This window comes from Oncorhynchus gorbuscha, linkage group LG21 (assembly GCF_021184085.1).
Source record: "Oncorhynchus gorbuscha isolate QuinsamMale2020 ecotype Even-year linkage group LG21, OgorEven_v1.0, whole genome shotgun sequence".
NCBI lineage: Eukaryota > Metazoa > Chordata > Actinopteri > Salmoniformes > Salmonidae > Oncorhynchus > Oncorhynchus gorbuscha.
In genome coordinates this window covers 47,487,588-47,505,373 of record NC_060193.1, presented here as the reverse complement: position 1 = coordinate 47,505,373, position 17,786 = coordinate 47,487,588, and the positions used below count along the sequence as shown (strand labels likewise).

The 17,786-nt window shown below is 44.0% G+C and overlaps 1 protein-coding gene across 2 annotated transcripts in view; it reads right to left on the bottom strand.

Moving 5' to 3' along the window:
- Window positions 1-17,786, bottom strand: part of LOC124007945 (lymphocyte antigen 75-like) — a 39,380-nt gene that overhangs the window by 12,963 nt on the left and 8,631 nt on the right. For both annotated transcript variants that reach the window (XM_046318837.1, XM_046318838.1), the window contains exons 6-23: window positions 17,589-17,729; window positions 17,076-17,267; window positions 14,934-15,088; window positions 14,471-14,575; window positions 13,760-13,848; window positions 13,328-13,497; window positions 12,948-13,147; window positions 12,600-12,742; window positions 10,495-10,573; window positions 10,322-10,393; window positions 8,259-8,382; window positions 7,886-7,921; window positions 7,548-7,717; window positions 6,896-6,960; window positions 6,046-6,122; window positions 2,677-2,813; window positions 2,077-2,182; window positions 1,785-1,939 (exon numbers count right to left, since the gene is read on the bottom strand). In XM_046318837.1, coding sequence (XP_046174793.1) covers window positions 1,785-1,939; window positions 2,077-2,182; window positions 2,677-2,813; window positions 6,046-6,122; window positions 6,896-6,960; window positions 7,548-7,717; window positions 7,886-7,921; window positions 8,259-8,382; window positions 10,322-10,393; window positions 10,495-10,573; window positions 12,600-12,742; window positions 12,948-13,147; window positions 13,328-13,497; window positions 13,760-13,848; window positions 14,471-14,575; window positions 14,934-15,088; window positions 17,076-17,267; window positions 17,589-17,729 — 2,216 coding nt within the window. The remainder of the gene's footprint in view (window positions 1-1,784; window positions 1,940-2,076; window positions 2,183-2,676; window positions 2,814-6,045; window positions 6,123-6,895; window positions 6,961-7,547; window positions 7,718-7,885; window positions 7,922-8,258; window positions 8,383-10,321; window positions 10,394-10,494; window positions 10,574-12,599; window positions 12,743-12,947; window positions 13,148-13,327; window positions 13,498-13,759; window positions 13,849-14,470; window positions 14,576-14,933; window positions 15,089-17,075; window positions 17,268-17,588; window positions 17,730-17,786) is intronic.

Genomic DNA, 17,786 nt, shown 5'->3' with positions numbered 1-17,786 from the left:
TACATATAGAATCCCATTAATTTAATAGGATCTCTATGGAGCTAATAAAGTTTTGTCGTCTTAATTCTTTAAATATATTAGCCTACCTTTTAATGTGGCATAAACACAACCAGTCGTGTTTTTAACTGATTTTCAAAGAATGACTTCTGTTTACTTGCGAACGTCACTAAAAGGGGCGGTGGAACGACGGGGTGCAAAAAAAATGTTGAGAACGTTTAAGCCTCATGCAGATATTCTTCTGCTTATCATGTCCAACATTTTGTAGACTAGTTGTTAGTCAACCTGTCTATAACTAGAGACATGCAGCTACTCTTGTCATTACTTGAGGATTGTCTGGAAGACTAAATAAAGCCTTGCTCACCAGAATAATGTCATAATGATCAATGCGTCATCAACAATCTAGTTGACATCAGTAAAGTTCTCTCTTGATTTTTTTGCTTTTCTCACGTGGACGTTTAGGGACCAGGGAGATCTCCAAATGACATCAATTTGACCCCTTTCCAGGAAATGATCCAACGTGTTTCTGATAGTATTTACGTTCATCTCGGATGCATATTTTATGTGGTTGAAAATGAAATACTGTCAGCTTTAATGCTGAAATTGCACCTTTAGGTCACCCAACAGGATTCTCAATCTCTCAAAATGCTATCCTATAAATAAATCCTATATCGCCACTCCTGGTCCTGAGACAAAATTAACATTTGGTCTATCATTTCACTGAGAGGAAAGCTTAATTGTGCAGGAGTTCATATTATAATAGGCTAAATGTGAGGACTACTGTCCTTTTCCAGTCACTATTCCAACTACTGGGTTAAGTTATATTCTGGCATCCATACGGTGCCATTTGATCAATTCAAAGAGACCACTTCCAAAACACCACAAAGGGTTATGAATGACAGTCTGTTATTGTCATCCATTAGGCCTGCACAAGTCTTGTAACCTGAATTGATGCTGCTGCGGTCTCGGCCACTCATCTCTGCCCTATCATGGAACCACACTGCATTTTGGAGCGTATTCCACAAGTTTTCAAGTCTATTCGCTCATTTTTCATGCAACTCACATCTCGCATGCGGCAATGATAAATACTGTAATAGCCTACAGTTCTCTTAAAATGTGTTTTAATAGAGGGCCTCCCGGGTGGCGCAGTGGTTAAAGGCGCTGTACTGCAGCGCCAGCTGTGCCACCAGAGACTCTGGGTTTGCGCCCAGGCTCTGTCGTTATTGGCCTGGTGTTGTCCGGGTTAGGCCGGTAGGGATATCCTTGTCTCATCATGCACCAGCGACTCCTGTGGCGGGCCGGGCGCAGTGCGCGCTAACCAAGGTATTTCCTCCGACACATTGGTACGGCTGGCTTCCTGGATGGATGCGCGCTGTGTTAAGAAGCGGCTTGGTTGGGTTGTGCATCGGAGGACGCATGACTTTCAACCTTCGTCTCTCCCGAGCCCGTACGGGAGTTGTAGCGATGAGACAAGATAGTAGCTACTAAACAATTGGATACCACGAAATTGGGAAGAAAAAGGTAAAAAAAGAAAGAAAGTGTTTTAATCATTGTGATAGGATCAGGTTTTACCGGTATGGGGTACCCCACTATTCTAGCTTACTTTCACCCCTGATTCTGACCAACTGCCTATGAGGGGAGTATACCTGGTATTTTTACAGTAAAACTATTCTATGATTTCAGTTGAATGAGAGGTTTGCTTACTGGGTTTTGACTCTAAGTTATAACTCATTGATCCCTGTGGCCACGCTGGTTAGAATTGAGAAGGGAAGTGAGTGGGAACTCACGTTGACGAGTATGGGCCTGAGTAGGCCGTGAAGCAGGGGGTTAAAGTTGAGGTAGGAGACCGGGGAGTCATCCACCCACTCTGGGTCCTGCTGTTTGAGCTTCAGGCCAATCCATGTCTTCTGGGGCTGCGCCGGCAACAGCGAGGTCACAAAGTCTGACCACAACAAACAGATAGGCGCAGTTAGTCAACAACCGCCGGATAAGACGGACATCGAAGGGACGTCAATCATTGGTCATCTCAGGAGAATGGAAGGCTGCCTATTGACAAACATGTTGAATAAAAAGACTCACCCTGTTCAACTTGGTCTGTGATAGTGAGTAGAGTTCCTTTCATCGACTGACAGTGCTCGTTGGCATGTTGAAAAGTCAGGTACAGAGGCTTGATCACCCCGTAGCACTGGAAAAAGCAACGACAACATTCAATAACAATGATTAGAAACTGGGTGGTTTAAGCCCTGAATGCTGATTGGCTGACAGCCGTGGTATATCAGACCGTAAACCACGGGTATGACAAAACATTTTTACTGCTCTAATTACATTGGTAACCAATTTATAATAGCAATAAGGCACCACGGGGCTGGTGGTATATGGCCAACATACCCCAGCTAAGGGCTGTATCCAGGCATTCTGCGTTGTGTCGTGCGTAAGAACAGCCCTTAGTCGTGGTATATTGGCCATATACCACACCCATTCTTGCTTACACAGAATGTACTTGTATGTAGACTAGATCAGACAGACGGACTTATTGTCATGGCTGGAATGGAACGAATGAAACAGTATCACAACTGGTGTCCATGTGTTTTATACCGCTCCATTCATTCCATTTCAGCCGTTACTGTATGGCCGTCCAGCGACACCAGCCTCCAGTGTGTGTGTGTACGACAGACTGACCTTGTCCCTGAAGCGCAAATAGTCGCTCTCACAGGGCAGACCATTGGGGTGAGGCTCTCCAGGGTGGGTCTCTATAGCTGTGGTATTGTGTCTCTCACACACGAATGGCAGCTTCAGCTCACAGCTGTACTCGTACTCTGGAGGGGCAGGAGTGTGTGTGTGTGTGTGTGTGAGTGTGTGTGTGTGACTGGAAGGTAACAACCCACTGGGCACACATTGGTTGAATCAACATTGTTTCATGTAAAGTGTTGTGTCCCATGTTTCATGAGATGAAATAAAAGACCCCAGAAATGGTGCATACGCACAAAAAGCTTATTTCTCTAAAATGTTGTGCACAAATTTGTTTACATCCCTGTTAGTGAGCATTTAAACGTTTCCTAGATAATCAATCCACCTGACAGGTGAGGCCTTTCAGGAAACTAATTAAACAGCACGATTATTACATATTACCTTGTGCTGGGGGGGGGCAATAAAAGGACACTCTAAAATGTGCAGTTTTATCACACAATACAATGCCACAGATGTTTGAACTTTTAAGGGGGTGTGCAATTTTTATTTTAACCTTTATTTTACTAGGCAAGTCAGTTAAGAACAAATTCTTATTTTCAATGACGGCCTAGGAACAGTGGATTAACTGCCTGTTCAAGGGCAGAACGACAGATTTGTACCTTGTCAGCTCGGGGATTTGAACTTGCAACCTTTCGGTTACTAGTCCAATGCTCTAACCACTAGGCTACCCTGCCGCCCCAGGCATGCTGATGGAAGGAATATCCACTAGAACTGTTGCACGATAATTAAATGCAAATTTCTCTACCATAAGCCGAATCCAACATCGTTTTATAGAATTTGGAAGTACGTCCAACTGACCTCACAACCGCAGTATGGCGTCGTGTGGGCGAGCGGTTTGCTGGTGTCAGTGTTGTGTACAGAGTGACCCATGGTGGTGTGGGGTTATGGTATGGGCAGGAATAAGCTACGGACAACGAAGATAAATCACATTTTATCAATGGCAATTTGAACGCGAAGAGATACGGTGACGAGATCCCGAGACCCACTGTCGTGCCATTCATCCTCCATCACCTCATGTTTCAGCATGATAATGCCCAATGTCATAAGGATCTGTACACAATTCCTGGAAGCTTATAATGTCCCAGTTCTTCCATGGTCTGCATACGCACCAGACATGTCACCCATTGAGCATGTTTGAGATGCTCTGGATCGACGTGCACAACAGCGTGTTCCAGTTCCCGCCAATATCCAGCAACTTTGCACACCCATTGAAGAGGAGTGGGACAACATTCCACAGGCAACAGCCTAATCAAATCTATGCGAAGGAGATGTCGCGCTGCATGAGGCAAATGTTGGTCACACCAGATACTGACTTTTTTTAAAGGTATATGTGACCAACAGATGCATATCTGTATTCCCAGTCATGTGAAATCCATAGATTAGGGCCTAAATAATTTATTTAAATTGACCGATTTCAATATGAACTGTACTCAGTCAAATCTTTCAAATTGTTGCATGTTGCATATTTTTGTTCAGTATAAATACATGTATTTAAGCTGACTAACAGGTTACATCAATCTAATTGACATAATCATCAGAACTATGTATACATTGCAATTTAGTTAAATTCCACATAGAAACATACAAAATATGATTTAATCATATATTCAATATACAGTATATTGGGTGGTTGAAATTGTCGAATTTTAGATTTAATGAAACAAATTTTATTTGACCTTGTTTCAATGTTGATAGTAAAATGGTATGTTTGAACCAATGTCATTGTTTCAAAGTCAAGCCAAATAAAAAGATATATTGAAATAAAATGTGAAGCTACAGTCCAATGACTTCTGCCTGAACAGTGACTCCTACTGGAATATGAGGGGTAAGTCAGCTAAGAACAAATTCTTTATTTAACCTTTTATTTAACTAGGCAAGTCAGTTAAGAACAAATTCTTATTTACAATGACGGCCTACCCCAGCCAAACGAAACTGGGCCAATTGTGCATCGCCCTATTGGACTTCCAATCACGGCCAGATGTGACGCAGCCTCTTGCATGGAGATGCAGTGTCTTAGACCACTGCGCCACTCGGGAGCCCGAACGAGTCTACAATCCAGATGCCTACCTCTAAGTACCCTGCTTAAGCTTTGGAAACACAACACATTGAGACATTTAGAAGTAGTTACCATTAGCTCTATAAATACTGATATTCATGACTTTTACCTTTCGATATGTTCTTGTATATGAAGGATGGTCGGTTGATTTCAAATTAAATCTACAAGTTAACTATTTGAAGTTTGATTTACTGCTATTCCTTAAGTTAGATTTTTGGTTGAGATGGAGTCATGAATCCAACATATCAATAATGAATTTGTAGACAAACTGGACTATGAATTGAGAACGCATCCAAATATCAACATTTGAAGGAGATCTTCTACTGGGATAGTATATATATGGCCTATCGTATATAATGAACAACATACAGTCAGCTCCAAAAGTATTGGGAGACTAACACATTTTTTGTTGTTTTGGCTCTGTACTCCAGCAGTTTGGTTTTGAAATGGTAAAGTCAGACTCTCAGCTTCAATTTGAGGGTATTTCCATCCGTATCATGTAAAACGTTTAGAAATTACAGCACATAATACATAGTCGTCGTCGTCCCCATTTTAGGGGACCAAAGTATTGAGAGAAATTCGCTTATGTGTATTAAAGTAGTAAAAAGTGAAGTATTTGGTCCCATATTCATTGCATGCAATGACAACATCAAGCTTGGTACTCTACAAATTGGTTGGATGCACTTCCTGTTTGTTTTAGATTTGTGTCAGATTATTTTGTGCCCAACAAAATGTATGGTAACTATTATATTGAGTCATTTTGGAGTCACTTGTACTGTAAATAAGAATATAATATGTTTCCAAACACTTCTACATTAATGTGGTTGCTACCATGATTACGGATAATCCTAAATGAATCGTGAATAAAGAAGAGTGTAAAAGTATCATGCCCCCCCCCCCGTTATTGTAATGGTGAGAGGTTAACATGTCTTGAAATTAGATTGATGTAACAACCTGTTAGTCAGGTTAAGTACATTTATTTAAGTTTCCCCCTAATTTCAATGTTTAAAACACTGTTTGAAATCTGATGAAAAGAGTACTGGTTGATTACTTCTTCAAATCCAATGTATTTTCCACGTTGATTCCACGTCATAATACGGTGAACAACGTCGATTCAACCAGTGTGTGCTCAGTGGGAAGTGTCCTAGTAACCAACAGCCTACATTATAATCCTTTCTGCATGATTCTAAAGGAAACAACTTGATTTCAACTACTCTTTGTACTGTAGTTACGTTTTCATTCACCTGGGAAGATGTTCTTGTCACTGATGGTTGTACACCTGCCCAGGAACGCAGCACGGTAGTAGTGCATATGGGAAAACCTAGAGGACAAGAGTAGAAAGTCTTTCACTCTTATTCTAACCAACACACACAATAACATCACTTATATTTGACTTGAATATTGATCACAAGACACGTTTTGGAGGCAGTGCTTGAGAACGTGTCTTGCTGCGTGACCCTGTCGGGGGGTGGTTGTTGGTTGGTGAGGTGTGACCTGCCACATGACTGCGTGACCCTGTCGGGGGGTGGTTGTTGGTTGGTGAGGTGTGACCTGCCACGTGACTGCGTGACCCTGTCGGGGGGTGGTTGTTGGTTGGTGAGGTGTGACCTGCCACGTGACTGCGTGACCCTGTCGGGGGGTGGTTGTTGGAGGTGTGACCTGCCACGTGACTGCGTGACCCTGTCGGGGGTGGTTGTTGGTTGGGGGTGGTTGTTGGTTGGTGAGGTGTGACCTGCCACGTGACTGCGTGACCCTGTCGGGGGGTGGTTGTTGGAGGTGTGACCTGCCACGTGACTGCGTGACCCTGTCGGGGGGTGGTTGTTGGTTGGTGAGGTGTGACCTGCCACGTGACTGCGTGACCCTGTCGGGGGGTGGTTGTTGGTTGGTGAGGTGTGACCTGCCACGTGACTGCGTGACCCTGTCGGGGGGTGGTTGTTGGAGGTGTGACCTGCCACGTGACTGCGTGACCCTGTCGGGGGGTGGTTGTTGGTTGGTGAGGTGTGACCTGCCACGTGACTGCGTGACCCTGTCGGGGGGTGGTTGTTGGTTGGTGAGGTGTGACCTGCCACGTGACTGCGTGACTGTGTGACTCACCTCATGGGGAAGTAGTGTCCAGTGTCTCTTACATCCACCCACCAGCTCTGCTTCCCTGCTGGCATCTGCCCAATCAGGTCACAAGTCAATGAATAAATAAACACACAAGGACAAAACAAAGCCACTCCCTGCTGCTCTCTCACACACACAGCGCTCTCTCTCTCTCTCTCTCTCCTGTCTCTCTCTCTCTCTTCTGATCAATGTCGCCTTCATTTTATTAGGATAGTTCAGTGGCCACCTTCTTCCTCTCCCGTTCCTGCTCTATATCTATTACAATCAGGGTTGATATACAAGCCTTAAAGCTGAAATCTGCATGAGAGCCAACAGCGCCACTGTTCGCGCCCAGCACATTGTTTTCCTTCCGTTGAAACGGAGGAGGACAATCCAGCATCGTGGTAAAAAAAAAAAAATAATAATAATGTAGTTCCATCATTTGTTTAAAAAGACGACCTGCAGTTCTGTTGTAGGTGCAATGAAGTCAGCGGAAAACTGTGTTCGTTGTCGGAAGGAACTTCTTTGTTGTTTTAATATTGGAAACAAACGTGGCAGTTACACCATTATGGATTCCAGCCGTTTCTTATACTAACTAGGTTTATACCGTACAGTAAGTCTGGTTTGTTCACCACGGTACTGTAATTGCACTATACTGTACCTGTGGCAGATTATTGTGGATCTGTATGGCTGCGTTGGAGCTTTGTGGTGCTGCCAGCTTGCTGCCGTTGCTGTTGCAGTACAAACTAGCCTCCTCGTATGGCAGCTTTGGTTCCGTCACAAACCAGAACTCGTTACCGTCAATGAATATGGACGTCTCATGGTGCCCACCTGCAACAGATCAGTATTATTATTATTCTCAAATCCTATTTTTAGTACTCAATATATTTAAAAACCTCAGCTCATACTTCATAACTGATGACTTAACATTCATTGGTGTATAATTTCATCAGAAAAAGTCAAGAGATATTTCCAAACTTATATGTCAACACCACTTACCAGGATTGTACCACACTGGGTTCTCTGGACTTTTTCCTATTTCAGAATGAACAAACAAACAGTTGTTTTCAACTGTGATGATGCAAGAATGAAAGTGTAAAGGTCACCAAACATTTCCCCAAACTCTGATTCCTAAACGGTTCAATGTGGGTCTAGCAGAGAGACACTTCTGAGTTGAAACTAAGGAGGCGCTAGGACACGTTCACAATCACACGGCCTGTATGTGTGTGGTTACCGCGGGGGATCTGGCAGACCCACTCCAGCCTGGCGTCACAGTGAGTGTGTGTGTGTGTGTGTGGTTACCGCGGGGGATCTGGCAAACCCACTCCAGCCTGGCGTCACAGTAAGTGTGTGTGTGTGTGTGTGTGGTTACCGCGGGGGATCTGGCAGACCCACTCCAGCCTGGCGTCACAGTGGAATGGGGTGGCGTAGAACGGCAGAGGAGGGAATTCATGCATCAGGAAGACAAATAAACTCCTAAAGGTTCCTTTCAGTGTCTGTCAAAGAGAAAGAGAGTGAGAGAGAGAGACGACAAGCCATGATGCATGCTGGTATTTCAACATCGGCATGAGATATGACATTATAACCGTAGACAGGTACAGTGGGGCAAAAAAGTTTAGTCAGCCACCAATTGTGCAAGTTCTCCCACTTAAAAAGATGAGAGGCCTGTAATTTTCATCATAGGTACACTTCAACTATGACAGAAAATGAGAAGGAAAAAAATCCATAAAATCACATTGTAGGATTTTTAATGAATTTATTTGCAAATTATGGTGGAAAATAAGTATTTGGTCAATAACAAAAGTTTCTCAATACTTTGTTATATACCCTTTGTTGGCAATGACAGAGGTCAAACGTTTTCTGTAAGTCTTCACAAGGTTTTCACACACTGTTGCTGGTATTTTGGCCCATTCCTCCATGCAGATCTCCTCTAGAGCAGTGATGTTTTGGGGCTGTTGCTGGACAACACAGACTTTCAACTCCCTCCAAAGATTTTCTATGGGGTTGAGATCTGGAGACTGGCTAGGCCACTCCAGGACCTTGAAATGCTTCTTACGAAGCCACTCCATTGCCCGGGCGGTGTGTTTGGGATCATTGTCATGCTGAAAGACCCAGCCACGTTTAATCTTTAATGCCCTTGCTGATGGAAGGAGGTTCTCATTCAAAATCTCACGATACATGGCCCCATTCATTGTTTCCTTTACACGGATCAGTTGTCCTGGTCCCTTTGCAGAAAAATAGCCCCAAAGCATGATGTTTCCACCCCCATGCTTCACAGTAGGTATGGTGTTCTTTGGATGCAACTCAGCATTCTTTGTCCTCCAAACACAATAAGTTGAGTTTACCAAAAAGTTATATTTTGGTTTCATATGACCATATGACATTCTCCCAATCTTCTTCTGGATCATCCAAATGCTCCCTAGCAAACTTCAGACGGGCCTGGACATGTACTGGCTTAAGCAGGGGGACACGTCTGGCACTGCAGGATTTGAGTTACTGATGGTAGGCTTTGTTACTTTGGTCCCAGCTCTCTGCAAGTCATTCACTAGGTCCCCCGTGTGGTTCTGGGATTTTTGCTCACCATTCTTGTGATCATTTTGACCCCAAGGGGTGAGATCTTGCGTGCAGCCCCAGATCGAGGGAGGTTATCAGTGGTCTTGTTTGTCTTCCATTTCCTAATAATTGCTCCCACAGTTGATTTCTTCAAACCAAGCTGATTACCTATTGCAGATTCAGTCTTCCCAGCCTGGTGCAGGTCTACAATTTTGTTTCTGGTGTCCTTTGACAGCTCTTTGGTCTTGGCCATAGTGGAGTTTGGCGTGTGACTGTTTGAAGTTGTGGACAGGTGTCTTTTATACTGATAACAAGTTCAAACAGGTGCCATAAATACAAGTAACGAGTGGAGGACAGAGGAGCCTCTTAAAGAAGAAGTTACAGGTCTGTGAGAGCCAGAAATCTTGCTTGTTTGTAGGTGACCAAATACTTATTTTCCACCATAATTTGCAAATATATTCATTAAAAATCCTACAATGTGATTTTCTGGATTTTTCCCCCTCATTTTGTCTGTCATAGTTGAAGTGTACCTATGATGAAAATTACAGGCCTCTCATCTTTTTAAGTGGGAGAACTTGCACAATTGGTGGCTGACTAAATACTTTTTTGCCCCACTGTATTTATCGCCAAAATGTTTCTGTACCCTGGGGGGAGTGCCTTTTATAGACAGTACAACTCCTGGCCCTGATGATAACGCCTCACAGATTGTAACGGCGGGGCAAGAGATGTAGCCACTTCACAGGTAGGGAGAGGGAGCTCGAAAATGGAGCATGTGAGGTAGGAAGAAGCTGACGGGTTTAAGTAGTGACATCTGCCATAACCACCACACCAGCTGACGTTATGCAGCGTTGAGGCTGTATTCCAGCATCTGAACCTACCCACCTTAAAGGCTGTGCAGCCCCGGTTGTACTCGTCATCCTCGTGGAACTCTTGGGGGAAAATGGCCATGGACACCTTCGGATGAATCACGACATGTATATTATAATAATGGTTACTTATTATAGTCTCTCTACGGGAGTTACACACAGAGGTACGATGTGTTTTCCTCTACTCACAGGCCTGTTGTCGCTCCACTCCCAGGAACCAGCAGCTGGGTTTCTCCTGTTTAACCCCACCCAGAAGAACCGGTCATCGCTGGGACAGACAGGACACAAACACTGTTAACAAACATATCATTCTCACTTCTTTTTTTATTGTGGTTTATTATAATTTTGTGGGCTCAAAAGGCAGTGTTTAAACAATCATCCAATGTCTTAAGTATATTATTGCTAGTGATTTAACCTTCCCCCTGCAGAGCATTGCAGGACAGGGTGTGTCCTGGTGTGAACCATACTTGTTACTATTGACAGGAGTCAGCTAACATTAGCATAAAGATGATGAGACCATGTGAATTTGAAAACACATGTGTATGGTAACTGTAGTGGGTGTTGTGGAGCAGGTTGAGACCTTCAAGTTCCTTGGTATCCACATCACCAACAAACTAGAATGGTCCAAACACACCAAGACAGTCATGAAGAAGGCACGACAAAGCCTACTCAGGAAACTAAAAACATTTGGCATGGGTCCTGAGATCCTCCAAAGGTTCTACAACTGCAACATCGAGAGCATCTTGACTGGTTGTATCACTGCCTGGTACGGCAACTGCTCGGCCTCCGACCACAAGGCACTTCAGAGGGTAGTGCGTACGGCCCAGTACATCACTGGGGCTAAGCTACCTGCCATCCAGGACCTCTACACCGGGCGATGTCAGCAGAAGGCCCTAAAAATTGTCAAAGACCCCAGCCACCCCAGGCATAGACTGTTCTCTCTACTACCGCATGGAAAGCGGTACCGGAGTGGCAAGTCTAGGACAAAAAGGCTTCTCAACAGTTTTTAACCCTAAGCCATGAGACTCATGAACAGATACTAAAATGGCTACCCAGACTATTTGCATTGTGTGCCCCCCCCAACCCCTCTTTTTACGTTGCTGCTACTCTCTGTTTATAATATATGCATCGTCACTTTAACTATATCTACATGTACATACAACCTCAATCAGCCAGACTAACCTGTTCCTGTATGTAGCCTCGTTACTGTTATAGCCTCGCTACTGATATTTTTCACTGTCTCTTAACTGTTGTTTTATTTCTTTACCTACATATTGTTCACCTAATAACTTTTTTGCACTGTTGGTTAGAGCCTGTAAGTAAGCATTTCACTGTAAGGTCTACTACACCTGTTGTATTCAGCATTTCACTGTAAGGTCTACTACACCTGTTGTATTCAGCATTTCACTGTAAGGTCTACTACACCTGTTGTATTCAGCATTTCACTGTAAGGTCTACTACACCTGTTGTATTCAGCATTTCACTGTAAGCTCTACTACACCTGTTGTATTCAGCATTTCACTGTAAGCTCTACTACACCTGTTGTATTCAGCATTTCACTGTCGGCATTTCACTGGTCTACTACACCTGTTGTATTCAGCATTTCACTGTACGGTCTACTACACCTGTTGTATTCAGCATTTCACTGTAAGCTCTACTACACCTGTTGTATTTAGCATTTCACTGTAAGCTCTACTACACCTGTTGTATTCAGCATTTCACTGTAAGGTCTACTACACCTGTTGTATTCAGCATTTCACTGTAAGGTCTACTACACCTGTTGTATTCAGCATTTCACTGTAAGGTCTACTACACCTGTTGTATTCAGCATTTCACTGTAAGGTCTACTACACCTGTTGTATTCAGCATTTCACTGTAAGGTCTACTACACCTGTTGTATTCGGCGCACGTGACAAATAAACTTTGATTTGATTTGTTGGTGTCCGTCACAGTGGTGGGAACTAGACCAGTCTGACTGCTGTGGCTGAGTTTGTGTGTTATCACAGTGGTGGGAACTAGACCAGTGTGTAAGCTCTGACCTATGAGAGAAATGGCAGTGTGGTGTGTATGTGTTTTACTGTATAAAGCTGGCATTAAGTTGCTGTTGTTGGAATGTGGTTATGAACATGCCTACATAATTCACATTGTTTAGTTGAGGTGACTAGACCAGTCTGACTGCTGTGGCTGAGTTAGTGTTACCGCTGACTTTGTGTGTTATCACAGTGTGTGCGTGCGCGTGAGTATATGCGCGAGTGGTGTGTGCAGCGCGTGTGTGTGGGTGCAAGGGCCCCTACCTGATGGAGTCTCTCATGACATAGTTCAGGGCTCCCATCTCCTGTGGGTGGTTGAAGCTGGGTAGATGGGCCCCCAGGGCCTCACAGAACCTCTCTGCCTCCTCCCAGGACCGCTTACGACTCAGCCTCTCCTCGTGGAACACCTGGCACAGCATTGCCACGGTTACCAATACTAACACACCAACACCCTACGGTAATGTTATAACACACTAACATACCCCAATCGGGTCACCATGAGACCTCAATGTGCAACGACACAGTAACTTAAACCAACAAGGTCACTAAGGCGCAGCGAGGGGACATATGCTGCATCATTCATTTCAAGGACACACACAGGCCTACACACACCTTGTAGCAGTAGGAAATGCCAGGCCTGGATGTCCATCCATCAGGACAGGGGAGGTTAGGGTCAGGCTCAGGCTCCAGGGGCTGTGGAGCGGCGATGTCTCTCTTACAGATGGAGCCAGCTTTAAACATGGTGCAGTTCTTTACCACCCATTTACCCAGAGGCTTGGCTGTGGACATCACTGCACAGCCCCCTGCTAGGGCTGAAACACACACACAGACGCACACGTAAGTAACTCGCATACACACATATGTAACACACACAGACACACACGTAACTCACGCACACCCATCAAGAGTTTCTCTCCATTTTGCATCACTGAAACCCCAACAGGGTTAAACCCTTAAACCCAAATACAGAATACTTCACAGTCTGGACTAACCTGGTTCAAACCAGCCCCAGTTGGTGTATGCGACATTGGTTCCCGATCCATCCTGAGCGACCCACTGGTACTCCCCTGTAGTCTTTATGTCCTGGAGGCCCGTCCAGAAATACTGTCTCTTTACGTTGATCTCTTCCACAAGGAGTCTATTGATGAAGGCCTGCTCGAACCTGTGGAGAACACATTGAAGAAATATTGGATCTGCGTCCCAAATGGCACCATATTCCCTATGTAGTGCACTACTTTTGACCGTACAAGAGGGAACAAGACAATTAGCGAGACCACGCCGAGTGTGGAGAGTTAATGTGGAATGCTGTTGGGTTTTGGCACCCTGCCAAGGCAATTTCTCAGAAACACAGCGTTTAATTTACAGTGACTGGAAATTAAAGAGTTAAATGGAAGAATGAAAGAGACAACAAGGAATGGCTGTACCTGTTGTTTATGGTGAGGTCACACCTGTCCTTGAACGACACTTCTTTAGAGTCCACTTTGTAGCACGAGTTCCCATGTCTCCTCCAGTCCTTCAGGAAGAGGAAGAGATGTAAACCGAACGAATAAACAAAATAAATCGTCATTGAACTGTTCCTCTAGAGCGAGATGCTCTTTGTTGGTTTGTCCCCGGAAACAAATACAAAATGAGCAAATGAAACAAATGAAATCCATCAAAAGAGCTCAACAAACTCCACAAGGTACTGTCACGATCTTCCTCCTCTTCATCTGAAGAGGAGAGGCGAGAGGGATCAGAGGACCAAAATGCAGCGTGGTAGGTGTTGATGATGAATGTTTCATTAAAGAAAGAACTGAACACAAAAACAATAAACAAATAACGACCGTGAAGCTATCATAAGGACTGTGCTGACACAAGCAACTGACATAAATCACCCACAAACAAACAGTGCAACCCAGGCTACCTAAGTATGATTCTCAATCAGAGACAACTAATGACACCTGCCTCTGATTGAGAACCATACTAGGCCGAAACATAGAAATCCCCAAATCATAGAAAAACAAACATAGACTGCCCACCCCAACTCACGCCCTGACCATACGAAATAATGACAAAACAAAGGAAATAAAGGTCAGAACGTGACAGGTACAGCGTGTCCTGGGAAGAGGAGGTCGGGGCTGGGGAACAATGCTTACCCCTTCAGGAGGGCATCCTGCCGTAGAGGACTCGTTCACCTCTCCTTTCTTCTGACACATGAAAGGCAGCTTCTGGTCACAGCTCCTAACCCTCCAGCCATGAAACTGGAAACAGAAAAAGGAGATAAAGGCATGGATCTAGAGATACCGTACATAAACTTCCTAAAAATGCCCAACATATAAGGTCCGCTATGAGTACAATGTCATGTTGATGCTATTAAGTGACCAATGGGACCTGCTGTCTATTTCTTAGCAAATTGTTAAAACATATCCATAAGTAGCCAAGCCAAGGTCTGTTGTAGGCTAAACCATTTCGCCAATTACACACACACACACACACACACACACACACACACACACACACACACACACACACACACACACACACACACACACACACACACACACACACACACACACACACACACACACACACACACCCCCACAAACACGACACACACACCTCTCCGGAATAGGAGACGCAGCCAGAGTCTCCTGAGGGTTGGATAGGATGATTTCTGTCCCAGTAGGTGAAGGAGACCGGTGTCTCATCAGCCCAGCTAAGGATGGCTGGGTTCCCCGTCCCCATCAGACCGATCCACACGTCCAACACAACATCTGACAGGAGGCCACCACAACATAACACTCCCTTTAACGACTGTACAGCAGCTTGATCATTGATTGATTGATTCTGATGATCGAACATAACAGTTGAAGTCGGAAGTCTAAATACACTTAGGTTGGAGTCATTAAAACTCGTTTTTCAACCACTCCACAAATGTCTTGTTAACAAACTATAGTTTTGGCAAGTTGGTTAGGACATCTACTTTTTGCATGACACAAGTCATTTTCCCAACAGTTGTTGACAGACCGATTCTTTCACTTAAAATCCACTGCATCACAATTCAAGTGTGTCAGAAGTTCATACACTAAGTTGACTGTGCTTTTAAACAGCTTAGAAAATAATGGAATGGCTTTAGAAGCATCTGATTGGCTAATTGACATCATTTGAGTCAATTGGAGGTGTACCTGTGGATGTATTTTAAGGCCTACCTTCAAACTCAGTGCCTCTTAGCTTGACATTATGGGGAAATCCAAATAAATCTGACAAGACCTCAGAAACAAAAATTGTAGACCTCCACAAGTCTGGCTCATCCTTTTTGGAGCAATTTCCAAATGCCTGAAGGTACCACGTTCATCTGTACAAACAATAGTACTCAAGTATAAACACCATGGGACCACACAGCCCTCGTACGGCTCAGGAAGGAGATGCGTTCTGTCTCCTAGAGATGAACATACTTTGGTGTGAATAGTGCAAATCAATCCCAGAACAACAGCAAAGGACCTTGTGATGATGCTGGAGGAAACAGGTACAAAAGTATCTATATCCACAGTAAAACGAATCCTATATCGACATAACCTGAAAGGCCGCTCAGCAAGGAAGAAGCCACTGCTCCAAAACCGCCATAAAAAAGCCAGACTACGGTTTGCAACTGCACATGGGAACAAAGATCTTACAAATGTCCTCTGGTCTGATGAAACAAAAATAGAATTGGTTGGCCATAATGACCATCGTTATGTTTGGAGGGTAAAGGGGGAGGCTTACAATCCGAAAAAACACCATCCAAACCGTGAAGCACAGGGGTGGCAGCAGCATTTTGTGGGGGTGGTTTGCTGCGGGAGGGATTGGTGCACTTCACAAAACAGATGGCATCATGAGGGAGGACAATTATGTGGATATATTGAAGCAACATCTCAAGACATCAGTCAGGAAGTTAAAGTTTGGTTGCAAATGGGTCTTCCAAATGGACAATGACCCCAAGCATACTTCCAAAGTTGTGGCAAAATGGCTTAAGGACAACAAAGTCAAGGTATTGGAGTGGCCATCACAAAGTCCTGACCTCAATCCTTTAGAAAATGTGTGGGCAGAACTGAAAAAGCGTGTGCAAGCAAGGAGGCCTACAAACCTGACTCAGTTACACCAGCTCTGTCAGGAGGAATGGGCCAAAATTCACCCAACTTATTGTGGGAAGCTTGTGTAAGGCTACCCGAAACGTTTGACCCAAGTTAAACAATTTAAAGGCAATGCTACCAAATACTAATTGAGTGTATGTAAACTTCTGACCCACTGGGAATGTGATGAAAGAAATAAAAGATGAAATAAATCATTCTCTCGACTATTATTCTGACATGTCACATTCTTAAAATAAAGTGGTGATCCTAACTGACCTAAGACAGGGCATTTTTACTAGGATTAAATGTCAGGAACTGTGAAAAACTGAGTTTAAATGTATTTTGCTAAGGTGCATGTAAACTTCTGACTTCAACTGTACATAAAACACCCAAAACCTCTCACAGAATATAACAGAGCATTTCAACTAATTATCTCTGACCAATGGCATGTCTTCCCCACACAGCACAACCGAACCAATGTTATCTAACAGTATTCCACTGTAAAATGCTTTAGATACCTAATGATAAGCACTATAATGCCTTACCTTGAATCATGACTGATACCTATCACTAGAAGTCTCTAACCATGCCTCAGGGCAATACAATGCCATACACGACAATTGTGGTTGGTTTCTCTGAGCATGCAGTGTACCTGCATGGAACTGAGTGCTGATCATCTCCATGCTGTCCAGGCTGTGTAGACTGACCAGGCCTCCTCCGATTGTCTTACAGTAATTCTCGGCCTGAGCAAACATCTTCGGTTCATCCTTCACCAGCTTGTAACAGAACATGTTCCAAGGGGCCCAGCCCTCGTCACATATGGTGGATTTATACGCCAAAGGCTCTGCAGAGGAAAAACAAGATCAAGAAAAGATAGATAGAAATAATATTGTGTGAGTTAAAAGGCTAGGATGGCCTGACATGTAAATCAAACATTTGAGCACTTGGGAGGGCACGCCAAAGACAACAAACAAAAAAAACAGCGTGAAAAATACACGAGTTGAGATGCAAAGCTAGGATGGTCTTAAAATGTAGTGTTTCAGCACCTTGGTAAAGCGCTACATAAATCCCTTTGGCAGAGGACAGAAATACAGTATATCTATCTAGTTGGAGGATAAAAGAGTAAGACCTTCCCTATTAATGTGATAAACTGGTTGACTCTTACCTGTTGCGACCGACTGGGTGACGTTGACGTTTTTCTTACAGATGTAGGGAAGTTTTTTATCGCAGACCTCACTCTCGTAGTAGTTTTTCGAATTCATGAATCCACAGTCTGACTCCCTTAGGATCGATGTGTGTGGCATTGCTACACACACACACACGCACGCACACATACACACACACACACTCACACTCTTAGTTT